The sequence below is a fragment of the Malaclemys terrapin genome, chromosome 13 (assembly GCF_027887155.1).
Source record: "Malaclemys terrapin pileata isolate rMalTer1 chromosome 13, rMalTer1.hap1, whole genome shotgun sequence".
Lineage (NCBI taxonomy): Eukaryota > Metazoa > Chordata > Testudines > Emydidae > Malaclemys > Malaclemys terrapin.
Window position 1 is genome coordinate 45,956,056 of NC_071517.1, and position 23,108 is coordinate 45,979,163.

Genomic DNA, 23,108 nt, shown 5'->3' on the forward strand with positions numbered 1-23,108 from the left:
CTGGGCGGGGAGGGCGCTGAGGGGGCACCCAGCATTATCTCACCCACGCTGTAATAAAAAAATACAAAATGTAAAAAACCAGTGCCCCTCTGGAGCAACACAAGGGGTGAGGTGCACAGAGAAGCAATGTTAAAAACACTGAGCCTTAAGACGGCTCTGTGTAATCAAACTGTCACTTTGATAGGGGTACATCAAACCTCTGTAGGCACAAAAAAAACAGTTACACCTTATGGAAAAATTAAAATGGATAAAATAATGTTATAAAAGTTAAACTCTGGAAGGAATGTGCATTTCCCCCAGGACATGTGCAGTGTATATTGGAGAAGGGGTAAAAGAAATGCAAACAAACATGTTACATAATTAAAATCTTATTAGGGCTCCAAAAGGAGCCACCCTAGGTTGGGGTTTCTTTTTCAGATCGCCGTGTGTTTTAAAAGCAGGAGTTCAAAGTGAAAAGGAATCAGAACTCGGGTGGAAGTTGATTGTGTCCCTTTAAGACAGAGTCTCTGAGCTGCTGATGGTTTTGAATCCAAAAGCAAGCCAGAAAGCGTCTCTGTCGATGCAAATTACCTCACTGATAAAACAATAAAAAAACCTGCCCATAAGTGGCAGCCCAGAGGAGCTGCAGAGAAAGGACAGACCTGGTCAGCAAACAAACCGCCTGAACCCAAACGGCTCCAATTAGAACCCTCCAAAACCACCACCAACAACAAACGTCAAACCTAGAAAAAAAAAAATTAACCCTAAGTTAAAAAAAACAAAAAGCTTTTGTGTGTGTGTGTGTGTGTGTGTGTGTGTGTGTACACAATGCTAAAATCTAAAAACAGGTACAAAAGGGCTCTGCTTATATGCATGACACTCCGACCTTTTAATTCATCAAAACCCCCAAAATATAATTCATAATATAACAAAATACTTTTAATAAATGTAATGTTAATATTAAACATTGAAATAAATGTGATGTTAATAAGTGCCCCTGTAACAATGTATAGTGGGTATAATTTCAAAAAACAAAACAAAACAACTAAAAAAAACCCCACTTTAAGGTCATATGGTAATGATGCTTCTCCGCTATTACCTGTAAAAAACCGTAAAGCTTAGCACAGCAGAAACACGATTACAAACTTGGTCTGCTGTATAAAACCCACAACGGAGGTGCACCGCCTCATACATTTAATAACTGAACAGTGGGATAATTTCCCCTAAACCCTTAAAAAGTAAAAGCCATTAAAACCTGGCCTGCCTATAAAAGAAAAAACACAATAAAGTCTGGGGGTAATTCCTCTGTTTTGCTTGCAATCCGCAAAAATATTTGTAAAAAAAAATGTTTTAAACAATAATCTGCCACCCCAAAAGGGGTAAAAAAATGTTATTTTTGTCTTTCAGAACTTCAAAAAAAGCTGGTACCAGTGAAAAAGGAACCCAGAATACCATAAATCTACTGTCACGACAAAAATTGTGTTTTATGTTTTGTCTTGTGTTGTTTGTCTTGTTGCTAGCATTGTTATATATTATGTTACAAAAAAATTGCATTAAGCAAAAAAATTAATAAGCATTTAAACTGTATTTACAAATACAAATGTTGCAAAAGGGCAAAGGGCAAAAACCACCAATCTGTTAACAAAAAAAATCCACAAAGACCCACAAAGGCAGCCTTGTGGGAAACAGGGAAATAAAAAACAAACAAACCACTCACTAAAATCAAAGTAAATAGGCCCTTACTCCATGGTGGACTGCCTTAGCCCATTGGTACACCGCACTGAAATGGATGGACCCATTTCAGTTTTCTATGTTCACAAATTAAACTGTTTACATAAATAATGATGTTTAAATTCTTTGCAAAAAAGAACTTCCTGGAACCTGAGCACGAGGCGCTGTGTAACCACCACAATTTTAATCCACAAAAAATTAGACGCCAGTGTAAGGTTTGGCTTTCCCTGCTTCTGGGAACGTTCAGTGCCCAAATAATTAGAGCGATCCTGGGAGAAAATGCAGCCCTCCTCATAAGCCGATATTTAAGAAATAATTCACTCCGCACCAGCCAATCATGGATTCCTGCCCACGATCCAGTGATCCTCATGGAATGGTATAATAAAAACACCAGCCAACTCTTAAAACCCTTAGGAAATACCAGTGTATATACCTGGGAAGGGAAAATGGGACTTAAAGTTCACCTTATAAACACCACAAAAATACCAACCCACTAAAAAATAAGGGTTCAAATAAAAGGACCCTATGGGAATACCACCTGGAGTTCCAGCTACCCACGATTACCATATCAATAAAATAAGCCTATTAAGACAGGAACAACACTAACAGTCATTGTGGGGTACTGCCCAATACCCCGTAGTGAATGGAACCTCTGGTTCCCGGCACATGCACCAGAACCTGGACTAGGAACTATGCATTCGAAAGAGGTATTCCAATTAAAATAAAAAACCAGAATTGTTTGTAACCCCAAGTAATCCAGTAAAAGTTTTGTTAAACCCACTATTAGTAAAAATAAAAATTGGTATAAATTAAACTCAGCTAAACATGTCTAAATTGGAACCTAAATGTTCACCCAACACCCTTCCTATTATAACGGCCTAAATAAAAACACATCAACACCCCAATGGCCGAGCAAAACAAAATGTAGTAAACACCATCTTAAAAAAAAATTGGTTTTAAAACAAAAATGATAAATACTATCAACCGAAAGGTAATTAAAAATAAGTTAAGTTCCTTGTCACAGCTGCAAAATAGTCTCATTCACAAGCAGGCAGATACTACTATAAACTGGGTACAAACTAATCTAAAAAACCTAAAAACCACATGGAATATGTGGCAGTAGCTAAACACACCTCCGGGCCGCTGTATAAACCACAAATAAAGTTAAAAAATAAAACTGCCTTGGTCATAGGATGTACTGAGATGCAAATTCTTAGTTTCGCATCACTTGAACAGGAAATGTTTTGGGTAATATCTGGGACTGTTCGGGTATTAACGCATCTTTGAAAACAACAAAAAAGGTCCTTGTTCAATACCTACAAACATAAACGAATGCAATATGCTCCCAGCATGATTCAGCCTAATTTGTTATTAGGTAAAATTGCTCACCAACAGTCTATAAACACAAAAATATAAAAAGTAAGTCCGCTCCCAAAATTGACCATGGGATCCTTTTGGCTACACCTGGTTATGAGCCAGTGGGCTGGGAAAGAGGAGAAATTATTGGACACCCGAGGGTGTACGGAGTGGAGCCCTCAGAAATGCGTGTGCTTGTCCCTACCCCAAACCATGTAGCAAAAATACCTCATTGGGAACACGGGAGTGGGACAAATTAGAAAATGCAACGCGTGTTTTGCACAATGGACAATGTGTATGTGTTACATCCTGGGAAACAGTATTTGGGGAAAATGCAGTCTCAGCCACCCCCCAGTGGATGAATGTAGATGCAATGCCAATGTATTATATACTAGCAATCACACGTACTATTTACCAAAAATAAAAAAAGCACAGAGCATTGTAACCGCTACTCCAGTTAATTTCTCTGTTACCCTTGCCCTGGATTGGCACAATCTAACTAATCACTTATTGTCAAAAACCAAGATGACTCCGTTTTTACAACAAACACAAAAAGATATTAAAAAGCGTCATTCAAACATTATGTGCAAATGGAGACATGCTAAAAATTGCTAGGTTTAAAAAACAACTGACAGCCTATCACTGGTATGACGTTTTTACAGGCTGGTCCCTGACCTCTAAGAGCAGATTGTCTACTAGGTTTCAGAGTGGGAGCCGTGTTCGCCTTATCAGCAAAAAGAACGAGGAGTCTTGTGGCATCTTAGAGACTAACAAATTTGAGCATAAGCTTTCATGGGCTAAAACCCACTTCATAGGAGCCTAGAATATCAGGGTTGGAAGGGACCTCAGGAGTCATCTAGTCCAATCCCCTGCTCAAAGCAGGACCAATCCCCAACTAAATCATCCCAGCCAGGGCTTTGTCAACCAGGCCTTAAAAACCACTAAGGAAGGAGATTCCACCACCTCCCTAGGGAACCCATTCCAGTGCTTCACCACCCTCCTAGTGAAATAGTTTTTCCTAATATCCAACCTAGACCTCCCCCACTGCAACTTGAGACCATTGCTCCTTGTTCTGTCATCTGCCACCACTGAGAACAGCCGAGCTCCATCCTCTTTGGAACCCCCTTCAGGTAGTTGAAGGCTGCTATCAAATCCCCCCTCATTCCTCTCTTCTGCAGACTAAACAATCCCAGTTCCCTCAGCCTCTCCTCATAAGTCATGTGCTCCAGACCCCTAACCATTTTTGTTGCCCTCCGCTGAACTCTCATCAGATGCACGCAGTGGAAAATACAGTAGAAAGAGATATATACAGAGAACATTACTAGTTGTGTTAACATTGTCCTCTGTTTGCTTGCTAGGAATGTGTTGTATGTGCGGTTAAACAAAAAAAAATGTTTATTAAATTACAACCACAAGCTCAAATTGCCTCTCAGTATATTGCTATGAAACAGTTGTATAAAATATGACCCACTCAAGAATTGTTCTTGAGGGGGTCAAAGGGGGACATGTAATAGTAACATTGTATGTTTGTATTTTGTATAATTTAAAATAAATTATAATATAGCATCTATTAAACATATGAATGTAGAATTTCACCATATCCTGCCAGCCACCCTTTTTAAGTAGCAGAAAAAAATGGACTAATGGGCCATTGGTAGAGATGCATCAGCCGGAATCTGTGTCCGAAGCGGATTTCAAGGCCGTGACAGACCTTTAGGGTCCCCACTCTGTTGTAGGTTTAGCACTTTAAAATAAGTAAAAGAATGTGGGGATTGTTTTTCTTTTGCACTGCAACTTGATGTTCCTGTTTAAAATGTTCTGTGTAAATCAATCGTTTTGTGTGTGAATAAAAAATATGTGTATTAAAAAATAAGTGCAAAGGCCATCACCGGACCAAATTGTTCTAAAAAAACCCCCAAAACAAACACAAAGCGCCAAAAAATTACAACACGCCGCTATTAAAATTGCATCCAGGCTGATCGCTAGCCAGAGCCACTGCTGGCCAGGCCGGGTGCCCCTTGCTGGAACCCGAGCTGCTGGAGTCAGGGTGCAGCCACTGCTGGGGGGGCAGAAGGGACCGGCCCAGGGAGAGGAGGCATGGGGGGGGATTCAGGGCTGGGCTCCCCCAGTGCACTACCCCACCCCCACACTGCTCTGCTCAGGGGAACCCCAACACCCCCCAACGGCACACAGGATCCGGCCCTGTCTCCCTGGGGTGCGGGGCTCTGGCTTAGCATGGGGGGGTCCCTCAGATTCCAGGGAATGATGGGGGCTCACAGGGGGCTGGGGCAGAGGGAGGGTCATTCAGTCTCAGCCCCCCCCAAGCTGCCCCTTGCATCCCCCCCCACACCCTGGCACTCACCCCGGGCACCTCCTGCCCCCAGCAGCCCCATGCTGTGGCTAAGCCTGGGGGGGTAGGGGGGGGTCAGAGAACGCGGGGAACTGACATGAGCTGCCAGCAGAGCAGAGATGCTGCCCCCATCCCCCACTACCCCCGTTACCCCCAGCAGGGGACAGGGGAGGGCTGGGGGGCGCAGGGCAGGGGCCGGCTGCGTCACAGCGAAGGGGCTACAGGCTGCACATGGGTCCAGCCAGCCACGACCAGGGTCCTTCCCTCCCATCGACTGGGGGCTGGTGGGTTAGAGCAGGGGGGGCTGGGAGCCAGGACTCCTGGGTTCTCTCCCCGGCTGTGGGAGGGGAGTGGGGTGCAGGGGGCTAGCTCTGAGGCAGCAAGGATGGAGGGGGCAAGGGGCCTGGTGGGCAGCTAAGCCCCTTGGTTGGAACTCGTGCCGCCTCCTCCTTCCCCACAGGCGGGGGCAGCACCGGCGCAGGGATAATTACGTATTTCCCACACGGCTTCCAGGGCATGAACTGCCGCTTTACCGTGACTCCCAGAGCCCCGCGGGCTGGGACAGAGTGGGGGGGGCAGCCCCCTCCTCACCCGTGTAGTGACCGAGGCTGCTCAGTGCCGGAGCCCCCCAAGCCCTGGGGTGCCAGCAGCGCCCGCGGCACCGCGCCCAGCCCCGGAGGTCCCAGTAACACTCAGACACGCGGCTCGGGGGAGGGGTATTTACTGGGGTGGGGGCAGATCCCCGCGGCCCAGAGGCAGCTGCAGTCCCAGCGGAGCGATAGCGGCTCCGGTTTGGGCCCCTGGGGCAGCCCCGTGGAGAGTCCGGGCCCGTCAGCCGCGTGCCGGGGCTCCCGCTCCAGCCCGGACTCCAGCCCAGCCAATCGGTGTCTGTGGGTTTCCGGGCCGGGTTCGGGGAGTGTCTCCCCCTGGGCCCCCGGCTCCGGGTCTCTGCCGCTCCCCAAGTCCCCCCACAGACCTGCCCCAGCTGGGACATCTGGCACTCGCAGCATGTTCCCCGCGCGGATCGGGCACCGTTCCTGGGCTTCTTTCCAGCTGCCCCATGGGCGGCTCCCGGCCCCCAACCGGAGCCCAGCCCCCCCGGCTCAGCCCCTGCCCGCGGCCGGCCAGCAGGAAGAGGACGGGCCGTGGGGAGGGGGCTGCTTGGCAGACCCAGCCCGTCCGATCCCCCAGGGCTCCGCACGCCCGGCTGGGAGCCGGAACCGCACCGCTCGCAGGACGATCCAGCCCCCTGAGCTCTCCGGGAGCCGCCCAGGCCCAGCGAGCTGCGCGGGGAGTTTGTCCCCTGAGCTGGCATGAGAGCCGCAGGGCCTGGGCAGCCGGAGCCTCTCGCGGCTGGGGAGCTGCTGTGTCTGGGGAGGAGCCATGCGCACGGTGCCAGGCACAGGGTCTCTGCGCTGGGCGACTCCTGGCAGTCAGGGGCTGTGGGTGGTGGGTCACCGGGCGCCCGGCCCATCACAGAGGCGTGGTCCGACGCTGGCCAGCGGGGTCCTGGCAGGCAGGGCTGTGGGTGGTGGATTCATAGAGTCACAGATCCCAAGGCCAAAAGGGATCACTGCGATCATCGGGTCTGATCCCCTGCACAGCAGGGGCCGGAGACCTGTCCCAATAATCCCCAGAGCAGATCCTGGAGAGAACCAGCCAATTGTGAGTTAAACACGCCGGGCTGGAGAATCCACCAGGACCCTTGGAAAATAGCTCCAGGGTTCATTCCCCTCACTGGTAAAACCTGTCGCCTCATCTCCAGCCCGGCTGAGCAGCGCCTGGCGTCTCACACGGGTGGGGTCCGACGCTGGCCAGCGGGGTCTGGGCCGGCAGGGGCTGTGGGTGGTGGGGTCAGCGGGCGCCCGGCCTGTCACACCGGTGTGGTCTGATGCAGCCCAGCGGGGTCCTGGCAGGCAGGCAGGGCTGTGGGTGGTGGGTCACCGGGCGCCTGGCCCATCACACACCCGTGGGGTCCAACGCTGGCCAGCGGGGTCTGGGCCAGCAGGGGCTGTAGGGTCACCGGGCGCCTGGCCCGTCACACACTGGTGGGGTCTAACGCTGGCCAGCGGGGTCCTGGCTGGCAGGGGCTGTGGGATCAGCGGGCGCCCAGCCCGTCAAACAGGCGTGGTCTGATGCGGGCCAGCGGGGTCCGGGCCGGGCGCAGGATCCTCTCCTGGGGAGACAGAGGAAGGTTTATTCCATGTTCCTGATTTCACGGTGTGACCCCCCTTCTCCTCCCCCCACCCTTGGGGTTTCCCAGGTCCCGGAGCCCCAGACCGAGTCTCTGGGGGCCCTGCCCAATGGACGGCAGCTCCAGCGGCTGCTAACCCCGAGCCTGGCGTCGGGTGGGCACAGAGGGACTGGTCACCCCTGCTGGGCGCTAGGGAGGCGGCTGCGTGGGGTGTGTGACCTGGACTGGCAGCCCGGGGGCAGGGCCAGCCAGCGAGGGACCCCCACCCCGGTGTACCCACAATGCACTGGGGCAGGGCAGTCCCAGGGGCAGGGATCGGGCCCGGTGTCCCCGGGGTCACTCACTGCCAGTCAGGGCGAAGCTGCTTCTGCCGGAGTCTGAAATGGAGCAGAGAGCGAGCGCGTCACGACTGGGCACTGGGGTCCCCCGACACCTCCAGCAATCCCTGCCCCACCTGAACACCCCCATCCCAGTGACCCCCATCTCCACCTCCCCCAGCCAGCCAAGGATCCCCCCTTCCAGCAATCCCTGCCCCACCTGAACACCCCCCTTCCCTGTGACCCCATCTCCACCCCCCAGCCAGACAAGGATCCCCCCTTCCAGCAATCCCTGCCCCTCTGAACACCCCACTTCCCAGTGACCCCTTCTCCACACACACACCCAGCCAGCCAAGGACACCCCCACCCCGCGGTGATCCTGACCCCACCTACCCTAGCCCAGCTCATCACCCGTCTCTGCCAAGGCACGAACCCGCCCCACCCCACCCCACGGCCCCGTGCTATGGGGCTGCCCCACACTGTCCCACCCCACGGCCCCGTACCATGGGGCCACCCCACCCTCCCAGAGGAGATTGTCGCCCTCTCTCTGCCCCTCCCCGGGCTCTGCCCCCAGCCCTGCCTGATGGGGATTCCCCCACCCCCCGTCGCTCCCTTACCCAGGCGCTTTCTCCTCCACACCACGACGCCAGCCAGTGCGGCGCCGGCCCCAGTCAGTGCAGCGAGGCCGAGGGCGGCCAGGATCCCGGGGGCCAGGCCCCCCATCTCCCTGGGTGCTGTGGGGATGAGGAGAGATGGTCACTGGGGCAAATGGAGGATTTACCGGGCGTCTGACTCAGGGCCTTCCCTGCTCTGTGTCACTGCCCGGGGGGGCCAAGTTACCCCCCACCCTGGGCAGGGTCTGGGTCATGCTGGGACCAGCCGGCTTGGCCTGGGATCTCCACCCGGGGCTGGCAGGGCCCTGAGCTGGCATCGGGAGAGCCAGGATGGGCCGTTAGTCCCGGGCAGCCCCGGCTTTTCCCTAAAGCAGAAAACCTCCCCGCAGAGTCCGATTACAGCCGGCCCCACCGCACACAGCGACCACGGGAGCCGGGTGCTGAACTCACAGGCCCCGTCGGGGGGAGCTGGGCCGCGGGGCTGCCCCAAGGGTGCTTGTGGGTCAGCACGGCAACGGGGTTACTGGGGACAGGCTGGGGCAGAGCCCAGCTGGGAACCCGGGACAGTCCCTGAAGACTGGACTGGACCCAGTCCCTGCTGCTCCGGTTGTGTGTGTTACAGGGACACCGGGAGAGCCCCTCGGCCGTGTGACGGGTTCCTTCTCCCGCCTCTGAAAGGCGCCGATGGGAACCGCTTGGACCGTTTCCATCCTACAGCATCACCCCTGCGAAACGGGGCCGGGGCCGGGCAACGGGTCGGTTTTAACCCATTTCCCCTTTTGGAAAAGTTGTGAAATGGTCAGACATCCTGTTCCAGTGTTTTCGATGTGAAATCCCCTTTCTCAGCTCAAAGCAACTTTTCAGTGAGAAAAGTCAGTGAATTTACGGGAAATAAATGTGTTTAAAAAAAAATCAAAGGTCAAAACTGAAACCAAACATTTCCAATTTCTCAAATCAAAGTGTTTTTTCATTGACCTGAAGAGAAATAGCCTTTGGGTTTTAAGTTTGTGAAAGTTTGAGATTCCAACTTTTCATCCTGCTGCGGGATGGGAGGGTGTTTGGAAATCTCAGCGCTTTTCCCAGGCTGGGAGAACGGTTTCCTGCTCGGCTCTCGTCTGACCCCAGAGAGGAGCAGCCGTGGGGACAGAGGAGAGACTGAGACAGACTCTCTCTATGCCAGGTGTGGAATACGAGAGATTCCCTCAAACCACCAGGAACCTTAAACATCTCATCAAAAAGCGACACAGAAAATCGGCCCCTGATTGGTGGAGATGGACAGAGCTGGCCCCGCGCTGCAGAGACCTGCCCCAGCTCAGGAACGGACACGGGGATTGAGCCCCAAATGCAGCATGTGACCCCATCCTGGGCAGAGAAGGGGGGTTGTATGTGCCCCTGACAGACACCACGGGCTCTGGCTTCTCCTCACGCCTGGCAGCTCCCGGCCGCTGGGTCCAGCCAGCGAAGTGTCCGTGGGGTGAAGGGGCTGAGCCCGGATTGGTAACGGTATCAAAGTCAATGAGAGTTGGGCCCCTAAATCCTATAGCACCCAGGCCTGGAGCCCCAGCTGTGCCGGCCGTGGGGAGCGGGAACCCAGCCAGCGCCCAGCAGAGCCTCCTGCAGCTTCCCTCCCTCCTGGCTAAACACATAATGCCACGCTCCAGTGTCCACCAGGCTGGAGGCAAAAGCCTGCCCCCGGGGGTAACGAGAGACGAGGTACCCGCCAAGCCTTGCCCAGTGGGGGCTGAGCTTGGAAATCTCGGGGTGAAAGGCTCCTGTTCATTGGGTACGAGCCCGCCCAGCCCCCCGCAGCCCGAGGGGCCGAGCCGGGGAGCGCTGGACCCTGCTTGCTACAGGCTGGTCACAGGGGCACCGACCGGAGCGGTCTGGGGCAGGCCCCTTTCGGGGGACGGGGGGAGACGTGTCTCATTCCCCCAGCTGGGAGCAAACCCAGCCGGTGTCCGAGTCCTCGAGAGGCCCAGCTGTCGGGGGCCTCCAATGGGGCTAGGTGGGTGGGCACAGCGCGGGGGCCGTGGGTGATGGGTCACCTGGCTCCGGCTGCCATGTCCATGGGCATCAGTCCGGTCCCCGCCCCGGGCAGGAGATGCAGCCGGACGTGCTCGGCAATAGCTGATGCTGGAGACCCGCTCGGGACGGTGCCAGTGGGGGTCCCACCCCTCCCCCTGCCCCGAGAGAGCCCATTACCCGGGGTCGCCAGCGCCTCCGGCAGGCTGCGGTGCTGCACGCGGCAGGAGTAGCTGTGCCCGTCCCCGCCCTGCTGCGGGATCCCCACGGATCTCTGGAGCTGGGACGCGTCGCCAGTGGGGGGCGCCGGGGTCTCCTTCCCGTCCCACACCCAGGAAACGCGGATGGGACGCGGGTCAAAGCCCCTGGCGTGGCAGGAGAGGGTGGCGGAGCCGTCGGGGGCGTCTCTGCGGGAAACTGAGACCTCGGGCAGGGCTATGGGGGGAGAGAAAAGGAGACACAGTAAATTTGTTCTGCTCTGAACGTTAAGTTCTTTCTGTGGTGTCTGGACCTAGGGGGAAGCGCGGCCTCCAACCCCCCGTTTCATACAGGACACGGACGTGTTTGCACCGAAGGGTTAGAGAGCGACACATCCCAGCAGCCTCACACCGAGCCGAACGGCCTGCGAAGTGTGGAACGGACGTAACTCCACTCCCAGACCCCGAGCGAGATTCAGCCCTGAACCCAGGGCTGCCCCGCTCCCCTGGGGCCCTCACGGCCCCGCTGCCCCCAGAACCGGCGCTCGGGCCGTGACTGCCCCACGGTTTTAGCACTACGAGCTGCACTGTCAGCCCTGCGGAGCGGAAGCAGAGAAAGGGAGCATCACGGCTGCTAACACCGCCCCGGGCGCTGCCCAGAGGGGAGCGTTACTGCTAGTTACACGTGGTACAATTATCGACTCCATCCATGCGTCGGACGTTTGTCTTCACCGTGTGACTGCCCCCCAGGGCACTGATCGAGAAGAGGCACCTTCGGCCTGGCCTGGCTCTGAGATGCCCCGCGGGAGCGACGGGCTTCCCGGCCGGCTTAGCCCTCGGCTACAGTCCCAAAGGGGGGCAGCGGTGGGGAGCCCCGTCTCAGGACATCCACGCTAGGGGCGCCCGGAGCTGCTTTTCGAAGGGCACTACTCACACGGTGCAAGGCGCTGTCTGGTGCAGACCAGGACACAGACAGCACTGCCGAGCACCCGCTCCTGGGGGGCGCTGCCCCCCCCGGGTTCCACCATTCTCCCCCCTTACCCATGATGGGCACCGGCTCCCCCAGGCTGCTGTGGTTCACCCGGCAGGCGTAGCCGTGGCCCCACCGTGGGGGGATCTCCAGCGACTGCCGGATCTGGAAGGTGCCGTCGGCGTGGGGCAGGATCCCGCTGGCGTTCATGGGCGGCAGGATCTCCGTCCCGTCCCGCACCCAGGAGACGCGGATGGGACGCGGGTAAAAGCCCCTGGCGTGGCAGGAGAGGGTGGCGGAGCCGTGGGGGGCGTCTCTGTAGGTCACCGAGATCCCTGGGGGGACTGGAGGGGAGGGGAACACGTCAGCGGGGTGCAATCAGCCCTGAGCCAGTGCGGAGCGGTTGGCAAAGCCCTGAGGCCTAGCGGTCATGGGAACGAGAGGGGGGCTCTGTGGTTCCCTCCGGGCCATGCCGCCGGCTGCTCGGACTCACCCTGCCGTCCCAGAGCCTCCATCCCGCCCCGCAGCAGGCTCCTCAGGGTGTCCACGCACTCCTCCTGCAGGAACTCCTTTGCAAACAGGGTCCAGGTGTGGCCAGCGTCCCAGAACTGCGTCTCGTTGGAGGCTCCCGGCGCCAGCGGCACCCACACGGATTGGTTTCTCTCCAGGATGAGGAAATCCTGCCCGTCAAAAGCAAAGTGAAACTGCCCTCGCACGGGGGTGTCCCCGTCCAGCGCACAGTTCACGTGCAGCTGCAGGGTGTGGGTTCCTGGGGGAGAGACAGGGAGGAAAAACGATGCAGAATATTGTCTAAGTGTCAGTCCATCTACAGCCCCTGCCCGTCCCAATCACTGCAGTGCCCGAGCCCCTCCCCAGCCCTAACACATGTATCCCATCACCCTTTGCCACAGGGCTGGGCCATTGTCCCTGGGTCACAGATGGGGAAACTGAGGCCCAGAGCTCCAGAGTGACTGGGCCCAGCTCACACAGGGCATCGGGCGCACCCGGCATTCCCGCAGAGAGCTCCTGATCTAACTCCAGAACGGGGCGTCCGGCCTCCACGGAGAATCCCCCGCAACCCTGGCTGAGCTGATCCCAGCGGGAGTTACCCCTGGTTCAAATTTGCCCCTTTGAGTTTGTCTCGCTGCAGCCGCCAGCCCTTGGCTCTCGCTCGGCAGCGTCTGGGATTAAAGCACCGTCTGCGCTCAGAAATCACCGCCCACACGGGTTCTTACCGAGCGGGATAAGTCACTGCACGGACATCCCCCGGGGGCCTGGTTCCCAGCCAGCCTGGGGCCACGGAGACCTGACTCTAGGGAGCAAGAACTCGGCCATGCTCCTGCAGCTGCCCTGATTGGCTGCTCTACCCCCGGAGGCGGGGCAATGGGGAAGGGCAGCCAATCAGGGCTGGAAATCTCGTGCAGGTTCCCATGGCCTGGGGCTGCCGGCGGTGAGGTTGCGGGCGCTGGGAGCTCGGCACGGGGGCAGCACTCACCGCCGGTCTGATTTTGCTGCGCCATCCACCGGTGAGTCACCACTCGGGAGATGGCCTCGTAGAGCCTGAACTCCTGCGTCTTCTTCCTTAAATAGCTCGCGCCAACGGCCTGCGCTGCCCACTCCCTGAGGGGTTTCACCTCGCGGGTGTCGCTGCTGTAGGAGGCGAGCGCCAGCCCATCCAGCCGGGCGAGCATGAAGAACCTGTGAGTCCCGTCCGGCTCGTTCAGCCCAGTGATCAGGATGTCCAAGCTGTGGGGCTCTGGACCAGCGGGAAAGACAAGATAAAGAGCCTCTTATCCCTTTACTCCGGGGAGGAGGGTTTTCCCCCATGGGTCGGGCTGAGCCCCCATCTCCAATCACACCCCTATTCTTAACCCCCCTCTGCTACCCCTAGCGATAGGCCTTGCAGAGAGTCAGTGGAAAAGGGGATGCAGCAGCCATGGGGGTCAGAGCAGTGGGGCAGGGCTGTCCCCAAGCCTCACCCACAATGCCAGAGAAACCAGAGGCTTCTGCTAAAATGTTCAGCGGTGACATACTGAGCAAGGTCAATGTGTGCCATCACCATCATTAGGGTTCAGAGTTAACACACCCATTGAGATAAATGGGGCAGCTCAGCCACCGCAGGGCTGTCGTCCCAGGCTGGTTGTAGCCAGTGAGAACCCTCCCCCACCCCGTTAAGGTCACATCTGGGAGGTTTTCATGGCCACTTGAAGGGCCAGGAGTTTTACTGTAGTTTGAGATGGGAGCGGAGATTGTGCAGAACCTGTGGGAGCTGTCAGGGAAGGGCTATCACTGCCAGTGCCCCCATGGCCCCGCTCAGTCCGGATCCCCTGGGGAAAAGAGGGCATTAGGGGCAGAGGAGCAGAGCCCCTGGGAGAGAGAAAGCCCCTGGGCTGAGGGGGAGTTGGGCGACCACAGGTGCCCTACGGCATGTGGGGGGTCGAACACGCCCTCTGCGGAGTGGCACAAAGCCGCCTCCGGTGGGCCAGAGAACACAGCCGGGGCAGCCGACAGGGGCTGACGTAGATGAGGGACAGTTTGGTGGTTAGGGGGCCAGGCTGGGACTCCGATGGGTGCCAATGCCCTTAACTCTGCCCCCTCTGTGGATGCCAGGTGCTACGGGCACTAACTGCAGGGGCACCGGCTGCTTTTCGCTGTGTGTGAAAGGTGTGGGCGGCGGGAGGGGGAGCGGGAGTTCCTGTCTGAAGAGGGAAGGATTTTCTCCCGACTCTGTGACATGAGCAGCGTTATCCTGCGGTTCACAGCTCGGCCACCTCTTCCCGGGGTGTCACCAGGCCGGCACACGGCACCTCCCTGACCCCAGGGCCACCCCCAAACCACACGTCGGGGTCCTTCTCCGAGCGTCTCTGGCGCTAGGCACAGCCCCCACCCCAGGGTGCCCTCCAGCGGCCGTCCGCACCCCAACGGGACACGAGTTAGGGGCAGCAGCTCCCTGGGTCCGTCCTCCCTCTGCCGGCCCCCTGCCCGAGAGCTCCCAGTCCTGGGCCCCGATGCCTGGGCCCGTCCCGCCGGCCAGTCTCCACAGCGTCTCACGGCTGCGTCCCCAGCACAACCCGCACCCCAGGGCTGCCCCGAGCGGGGTCCCCGCAGCCCATCACCCCCATCCCCCTTCGTCCGCCGGCCCTGCCCCTGCCGAGCGCCCCAGACACAGGGGGCAGCCTGCCCCGGCTCCGCTGGACGCCCCCTTAGCTAGGGAGTGCCGGAGACTGGGGGGTCCCAGCCAGTCCCGTCCCCCCGGCTCCCCCTACCCCTTCTCCTTCCCCCTACCCCAGCCATGCACCCCCAGCTCGCCAGCCCCGCTGCGGCTCTCGGCTGCTCCCTATAGCGCCCGGACCCCCTGGCCCCGTTCCCCCGCCATGGGTCAGCACCCGGGCCGCGCCCTGCGGGGGGTCCAGGCCAGCCGGACCCCAGCGCAGCATCCCCCGCTCCGAGCCCCGGCCTGACCCGCCTCCGGCCCGGCTCGGCCCCGCCCCGCTGGGTGTTTCTCTCCCGTTCCCCAGCGCCCCCCCTTATCCCCCCAGCCCCACTTACCCCCCTTATCCCCCAGCGCCCTGCTCTACTTACCCCCCGCCTCACTCCTGCCCCACTCACCCGCCGCTGCTGCCGCCAGCGCCCCCCAGCACAGCCCCAGGGCGAGGGGCAGCGCCATGGCTCCGGGCCGGGTCTCCCCACGCCGGCAGGGCAGAGCCCACGAGCCCAGCGGGGCGCCCACCCCGCCCCGGTCACACGTGGGGCCGGCCCCGGCCAATGGGGCCGCGGGGCGGGATCTCTGGGCGGAGCCGCGGACCTCGGGGTGGCCGGCGGAACCGCCTGCTGCAGGGCTGTGCGGGGCCGGACCCAGCGCCGGGGGGAGGGGACTGATCCCCCCGCCCTCCACCAGCCAACTCGGGGGCGCATGGCCTCCCTTCCCCCACCTTTCCAGGGACTCCCGGTATCCCCCCTCCTCCTCAGTTCTCATTCCCTGGGGCCAGGGCCCCCCCTTCCCCTCCCGGGTCCCCCCTTCTCCCCCACCAGGGGTTATGTGTGCCCCATTCCCCCAGATCATGGTCTCCCCATTACCCCGCACCACGGATTCTGGGTCCCCCATTCCCCCTATACAAGGGGCCCCCATTTCCCCCCCACACCAGAGGGTCTGTGTGCCCAATTCTCCCACCCACCAGAGGTTCTGTGTGCCCCCATTCCCCCTATACAAGGGTCCCCCATTTCCCCCCCACACCAGAGAGTCTGTGTGCCCAATTCTCCCACCCACCAGGGGTTCTGTGTGCCCCATTCCCCCTATACCATGGTCCCTCATTCTCCCCCCCACCACGGGTTCTGTGTGCCCCATTCCCCCCAGGCAGCGTCCCCTAATTCCCCTCCCCACACAGATAGATGGGCCCGTGGGTTTGATCCGGGGCAATGGGACGGGGTGGGATACTGGGGGAGAAGGGTCTGTGGGTTCGATCTGGGGCAGCGGGGACGGGGCGGGATACCGGGGTAGATGGGCCCGTGGGTTCGATCCGGGGCAGCGGGGACGGGGCGGGATACTGGGGTAGATGGGCCCGTGGGTTCGATCCGGGGCAGCAGGGACGGGGCGGGATACCGGGGGAGATAGGCCCATGGGTTCGATCCGGGGCAGCGGGGACGGGACGGGATACCGGGGGAGATGGGCCCGTGGGTTCGATCCGGGGCAGCGGGGACGGGGCGGGATACCGGGGGAGATGGGCCCGTGGGTTTGATCCGGGGCAGCGGGGACGGGGCGGGATATCGGGGTAGATGGGCCCGTGGGTTCGATCCGGGGCAGCGGGGACGGGGCGGGATACCGGGGGAGATGGGCCCATGGGTTCGATCTGGGGCAGAGGGATGGGGCGGGATACCGGGTGAGATGGGCCCGTGGGTTTGATCCGGGGCAGCGGGGACGGGGCAGGATACCGGGGTAGATGGGCCCGTGGGTTCGATCCGGGGCAGTGGGACGGGAAGGGATACCGGGGGAGATGGGTCCGTGGGTTCGATCCGGGGCAGCGGGGACGAGGCGGGATACCGGGGGAGATGGGCCCATGGGTTCGATCCGGGGCAGCGGGGACGGGGCGGGATACCGGGGGAGATGGGCCCGTGGGTTCGATCCAGGGCAGCGGGGACGGGGCGGGATACCGGGGGAGATGGGCCCGTGGATACATTCCCGTACACCGCAGCTTATGCTCTTAGCAGCAGCCCCCCCCCCCCCCCCCAGCTTCCTGCCTTCCTGAGGGGTCCAACACCTGCTTGTCTCCTGATCGCAATCAGGCCTCCAGCCAATCCGTGGCCTCCACCCCCCTCGGGTGGCAAAGACCCTGGTCCCTGATTGGCTGGACTCCCTGTGTGGGGCAGAGGCTGCTGTTGGAACAGAGGGGCTGAGAAAACCACCAGGGTTTCCCCCCTGCGCCAACCACACGGGCGCCCCGCGGCACCTCTGCCCTGCACCTGGCCGGGGGCTCCGAGCAGGGCCTGGGGTCACAGAGCCGCCTCTGAGCTGTCTGCCCCCAGCACCCCCTGTGCCGCGGGCGGCAGCTGTGACCCATAGACCCTGGCACCAGGTGACTTTCCCATCAGGATGAAACTTGGAGGTGTCTGTTGGGTTGCAAAGGCTGGGGCTGCCCCCGACTTCACGCTGTGCCTCCCCCCCCCCCCCCCCGTACCTTCTAACCAGAGTGGGGCAAGAATTTGTCATCCAACATTTTTTTTTGCAGCAAAAAATGCAGCTTTGGCTACACAAACATTTGGTGAATTTGTGTCGATTTGGCCAAATGCTCCCTCCAGAAATGCAACATTTTTGGGGCGTGGGGGGGGGGGGGGGGGGTTGTTTCAAAATTACTTTTTGTTTTGAAATGTCCCAAAAACCTGAAAAACATTTTTAAAAGCTCAGAATCTAAACAAAACGTTCAGTTGGGGACTGAATAAAACCTTTGTGTCACTTGGAATTCATTTTTTTCCTCGTCTTTGACTCACTGAAAAATTTCAGTTTTGGTTCAACCCTAGACACATTTTTTTTTACGTTTCAGAGAACCAGAAACTCCTTTATTCACACAGCTGAACTGATGACCCGGGCAAGCTGTCACCTTCCAGACCCACCACTTCCCGGCTCGGTTTCTGTCTCAGTTTGACGGTTGACTTGGGAGTGTGAGAAAACTCCGTCAAGAGCAACCCCGCTGCTCCAGAGAACAGAGTTCATGTCAAACACGCCCAGCTCCAGCGCGGGACATGGGCACATGGCTGGTGACCTCAGAGGTGACTGGCCCGTTGAGGGAGCAGGGCCAGTTCCTCTGTGACTAACAGTAATTAGCTGCGTCCCGCTGGAGCAGGGGTCGGCAACCTTTGGCACACGGCTCGCCAGGGCCGGGCCGGTTTGTTTACCTGCCGCGTCCGCAGGTTTGGCCGATCGCGGCTCCCAGTGGCCGTGGTTCGCTGGTCCAGCGCAATGGGGGCGTTGGGAAGCGGCGGCCAGCACATCCCTCAGCCCGCGCCGCTTCCCGCAGCCCCCGTTGGCCTGGAGCGGCGAACCGCGGCCAGTGGGAACTGAGATCAGCCGAACCTGCGGATGCGGCAGGTAAACAATCCGGCCCAGGGTGCTTGCCCCGGTGGGCCGTGTGCCAGAGGTTGCCGACCCCTGCACTGGAGGTTGGCAGCGGGCACCTGGGGTCTCTGAAGAGCCAGGCAGGAGTTGAGGAGAGGGAGGAGCAGAGAGACACAGCTGGAATTGATGGACCTGCAGGTGCAATGCTGCGGTCGGGGGAGCTGGTTTAGAGATGGAGCCGGTGAGAGCTGGGGGGTCGGGACTGGCTGGGACCCACCAGCAGCCCCTAGGTAAGGGGGCGGCCAGAGGACCCGGGGCAGGCTGCACCCAGGGCAGAGGGTGGGTCTGGGGTGCTCGACAGGGGCAGGGCTGGCGGGCGAAGGGGGCTGGGGGTGACCGGCTGTGAGGACCCTGCTCAGGGCAGCCCTGGGGTGCAGGATGTGGTGGAGCCGTGGTGAGGAGGTGCGGAGACTGGCTGGCGGGGGCCCAGGGACTGGGAACTCTCGGGGACCGGCAGAGGGAGGACGGACCTGGGAGCTGCTGCCTCGAACTCATGTCCCGTTGGGGTGCGTGACCCATGTCACTGCGAGGAACCTGCCAGGGGATGTGGTTAAAAGCTGCCCGGACACAGGGCTCTTCCTGGACTCTGCCAGGGGCCTGGGTCCGTTCCTGAGCGGGCAGGACGGATGGGGTCTGGCCTGGGGCAGAATGGATGGGCTCCGGGGACTGAAGGAGGCCCCACCTGTCTCGCTGTGGCTGGCTCCTGGAGGGCATGGGGGTGGGAGGGCTATGCCTAGCGCTAGAGATGCTCGGAGAAGGACCCCGACATGTGGTTTGCGGGTGGCCCTGGGGTCAGGGAGGTGCCGTGTGCCGGCCTCGTGACACCCCGGGCAGAGGTTCAGGTCACACACACCCCCACGCGGCCGCCTCCCTAGTGCCCAGCGGTGGGGTTGGTCCCTCTGTGCCCACCCGACGCCACCATTGGCCATTGGGACCTGTAGCAGGGCGTGAAGGAACGTGGGGGGGGGGCAGGAGTGGCACCCCTGCGCTGGAGGGAGGGCGAGGGAGAGCGGCTCGGGCCAGCCCGCCCTGCGTGCAGGGGTGATGGGAGGGTCTTGGGTGGCCTGGGCGTGGGCTTGCGGCAGGGGGGCTCAGACGACCAGCCCCGTGCGCAGAGGGGGGTCCCAGGGAGGAAGGGCAGCGGAGGGGGTTGGAGGACCAGCCCCACGAACAGGCAGGCAGCGGGGGGATCGGAGCAGCTCCATGCACGGGGGAGGGGGAGCAAAGGCGGCTGTGAGCGGGGGGCCGGGGCGCTTGGGCCGGCCCTGTGTGTGGTGGGGGGGTGAGGGTGGCCTCGGGGGGCCCCGCGGGGAGGGTCTCTGGGTCTCCCTCCCCAAACCCGTGGATCACGACCTGCTCTGGGGGTCGCTCCCTAGGCCACACGGGGGGTGTCTGGGGCCGGGGACAGGCCCCGCTGAGGCCGAGGATTCACGTGCTGCTGCGTTGGCTGGGCGGCGATGGGACAGCCTGTCACTCCGGAGACGCCGCAGCCGAACCAGCAGTCCTGGCAGATGCAGAAATGAGTGAGCGCGATTCCCTGCCCCGGGCTATGCAGGCGCTCAGACCAGCCGACCAGACCCGTCCCTTCTGGCCTTGACCTCTGTGAAGCTGCTTAAAGTTAAAGCCACGGGTCTGGGCTTTGCTGGCTCGGGGCCTGGGTCTGCCAAGGCCTGGCACCCGCTCCAGAGTCTCAGCACTGCCTGGCTTTAGCACCGTGGCTGATGTCTCTCTCCAAGCCCCAGCTCCTGGAGTCCCGGGACTATGGAAGCATCAAATGTGAGTTTCTGGGTCTCATGGGCAGAGGAGACACGACCAAAAACTGTGACCCCAGAAGGTGCAAACCCCAAATGTGGTAATAACCAGACCCCAGACGTAGCGATCGTGGGTTGGGGGGGGGGGGCGACTGCCTCGTGATCTCCGAGCGCTTGTGGCTGCTGATTTAGTTCTGTTCCTCTTCCCCCCCCCCCCCCCCCAAGGCCCCACGTGATGCAGGTTCTCGTGGGCTGCGCTCTGGCTGGGGACGCCCCTGTGGGGGCGAAGTTCCAGTACGCCTACGATGGGGGGGGCTTCATCCACTTCGACGCAGCGCAGCGCCCGTGGGTGGGGGCCGTGCCGCCAGCCGGGGCCCCGGAGTAGCGGTGGGACCCCAGCCTGCACTGGGGCCGCTTCGCCCAGTGGTCCCCACAGAATGAGTGTCTGGAGCCCGCCCGGAGCCTGGCGCGGGTGGGGACGGGGACCCTGGAGCGGCGGGTGAGTCTGGGCTGCGGGCCGGCGGGAGCTGCCGGTCCCTGGGAACTGGCCCAGCCTCGTCTGTACCGGAGCGTCAGGTCAGGCAGGTCAGAGCCTTCGATCCCCCCGAGCTCTGCGCCGACGAAGTGGTGAGGAACTGAAAGGGATTGAAGCAGCTCTTTGTTTTGGCGGGGGGGGGGGCGCATCTTGGGAACCCCTGGGCCAAATGTCCCCAAATTTGCACCACAGACTCTACACCAGACCCTGTTGCTGCGCCCCCGTTCCTCACCCCAGTCTCCCTGTGCGCACCCGCGTTAGAGCAATGGGATCGTTACAATTAGTGTCTCCGGAGAGTGCCTCTATCTGGGGTAGCCCTGGACCAAACACCCACAGACCTGCCCCTTAACTCTGCCCCGGCTCTGATGCGCCGTAGCAGCTCTCAGACCAGTCCACGTCTGGCTGTGACCCCAGCGCTCTCTGCGGTACCAGCTCGGAAACCCCAAGCGTTGAGCTGCTGAGAACAAAACGCCCCAAAGCCGCCCCAGGCCACGAGCGACGGGCACAGCTGACAGTCTCCGAGCTGCTGGGAGAGCCTCGAACTCAGAGCCCGAGGGTGCTGCTCACCGTCAGCATGTCCCCTCGGGGGGCCCGGCTGCCTGCAAAAAAAAGCGGGACATTCCCATCATGGCCCCGCTGCATCCCGGGCCCGTCTCTGCCACGAGGGCGACGTTCCCCGGGTCACACCCAGACCTTCGCGCCGCGCACGGAGCTGGGCACTCTGGCCTCGCCCCGTCCCCAGCCAAATACCGACACAGACAGCATGCGGACGGGGGCTGGGATTCAGGGGGGCGCAGCAGGGGAAGCCCAGAGCTGAATTCCTTCAGGGACAGCCCCTGCCCCAGCTGCTGACCCCACGGACTCCATCCTGCCCTGGGGGGAGAGTCCGGTTTGCTCACTACAGCAAATTCCTCCTCTGGGTGTTGGGTTTTAGACTGTTGTATTGCAGGGTTTGCGTCTCTCCTGCAGCGTGTTCATTCCAAGTCACTGATCACTGGGCCCTTCTCCAGCCAGGGCTTCGCTTCCACTTCTCTCCTTGGGATTTTTGTGTCTGTCTAGATAGTGCGGAGATGGCCACCGTAGAATCTGGGCCCCTCCCAGGAGCGTAAGAAGCTTGGTTTTGGTCTGGACATCCGTACAAGTGTGAAAGTGAGGGGCTGTCCCCGGAGAAGCCAGGCGAGGAGGAGGGGTGTGAATGCAGTGAGGTTAGTGCTCGTTTTCATTTCATGTGGCTGGGAGTTCCACAGGCTGGGTCCAGCCCATGGGACGCGTCGGCCTCCCAGGGTCACGGGACTCCCCCTGCTGGGTGACAGCTGCATGGTTCCCGTGGAGCGTGGCGGTCTGATGGCAGGGAGGGAGGCATCTCTTCCGTCCATCGCCTTTAAGGCCAGAAGGGACCTTTAGCTCATCTCTGACTCCTGGCAATCGCAGGCCACCCTGTTGCTGTGACGAAGTGGGACTGTTCTTAATGTTTTCCTCAGTTTCCCCTATGCAGTTCTTAAGTGTCTAAGTGGTGGGATAAGGGTGTATGGTTGCTGCAGAGCAAAGGGCCAGGTACATAAATGCCCGACACTCTGTCTCCTGGCAACTGATGGCCTGGGCCCCTCCTCTGCAAAGGTGCCAACTGAAGGTGTTGGAGACAAAGGGATCAGGTGACCTCCTGGCCCGGGGGGGGGGGGGGGGGGGGGGGGGGAGGGGGGGGCGGGAAGACAAAGCCCAGAGAAGGAGGGGCTGGACGGGGGTTGGAGTTTGGAGCTAGCTGGGGACTGGAAGGGAGGGCAGACGGGGGTCTGCCTCGCTGGGCCCCAGAACGGACCCGACGGAGGGGTCCCGTTCGCTGGACCTACAAGCTCTGTTTTAGACCATGTTCCTGTCGTCTAATAAACCTCTGTTTTACTGGCTGGCTGAGAGTCACGTCTGACTGCGAAGTGGGGGTGCAGGACCCTCTGGCTGCCCCAGGACCCCGCCTGGGCGTACTCGCTGTGGGAAGCGCACGGAGGGGCAGAAGCTGAATGCTCCAAGGTCAGACCCAGGAGGTGAAGCCGTGTGAGCTTGCCCTGAAGACAGTCTGCTCCGAGGGAGAGGAGGCTCCCCAGAGTCCTGACTGGCTTTGTGGGGAGCAGTTCCCAACCATCGCCCGGGGACTCCGTGACAGTTGCACCCAGTTACCCTGCCGCGAGCCCAGTAGCGTGGGTTAGCCCGAAGCATGTCAGTCCTCAGGAGACTGTGCCAGGCAGAGACCAGACGGGACCAAGGCCCCTGCGACGGCCGGGCGCTGGGCAGGTGGGATCCGCCCGGTGTCTCTCAGGGCTGTGAATGTCACGACTCTGCTGACGGTGTCGGGAGCTGGGTCCCGGGGGATCTGTCGCTGACCAGGCAGCTGCTGCTGGTACCGATGCCGCAGCCTGTCTCTGGACACGGGGCTTTGTCCGTAGGCAGGGAGAAGGGCCCTGATCTGACCTGCCCCTCGCCCAGCCTGGGTCTG

At 60.1% G+C, this 23,108-nt stretch overlaps 1 protein-coding gene across 1 annotated transcript; it reads right to left on the minus strand.

The window, feature by feature from the left end:
* Positions 1-6,870: 6,870 nt before the first annotated feature.
* Positions 6,871-15,397, minus strand: LOC128847424 (major histocompatibility complex class I-related gene protein-like). The gene is made up of 7 exons (XM_054046808.1): positions 15,340-15,397; positions 13,226-13,486; positions 12,224-12,499; positions 11,802-12,074; positions 8,545-8,661; positions 7,955-7,987; positions 6,871-7,061 (listed from the first exon to the last, which is right to left on the minus strand). The coding sequence occupies exons 1-7, from the start codon at positions 15,395-15,397 to the stop codon at positions 6,871-6,873; spliced, it is 1,209 nt and encodes a 402-aa protein (XP_053902783.1).
* Between the last annotated feature and the right edge of the window lie 7,711 nt (positions 15,398-23,108).

Bases quoted from the DNA above. Each gene is read 5' to 3' on its own strand.
- LOC128847424 (XM_054046808.1), bottom strand. From the start codon at position 15,397: ATGGCGCTGCCCCTCGCCCTGGGGCTGTGCTGGGGGGCGCTGGCGGCA. The intron at 12,500-13,225 runs GTGAGTGCTGCC...TCTCTCCCCCAG, and splicing joins GCAGCAAAATCAGACCGGCG to GAACCCACACCCTGCAGCTG. The intron at 12,075-12,223 runs GTGAGTCCGAGC...CCTCCCCTCCAG, and splicing joins GGAGGCTCTGGGACGGCAGG to TCCCCCCAGGGATCTCGGTG.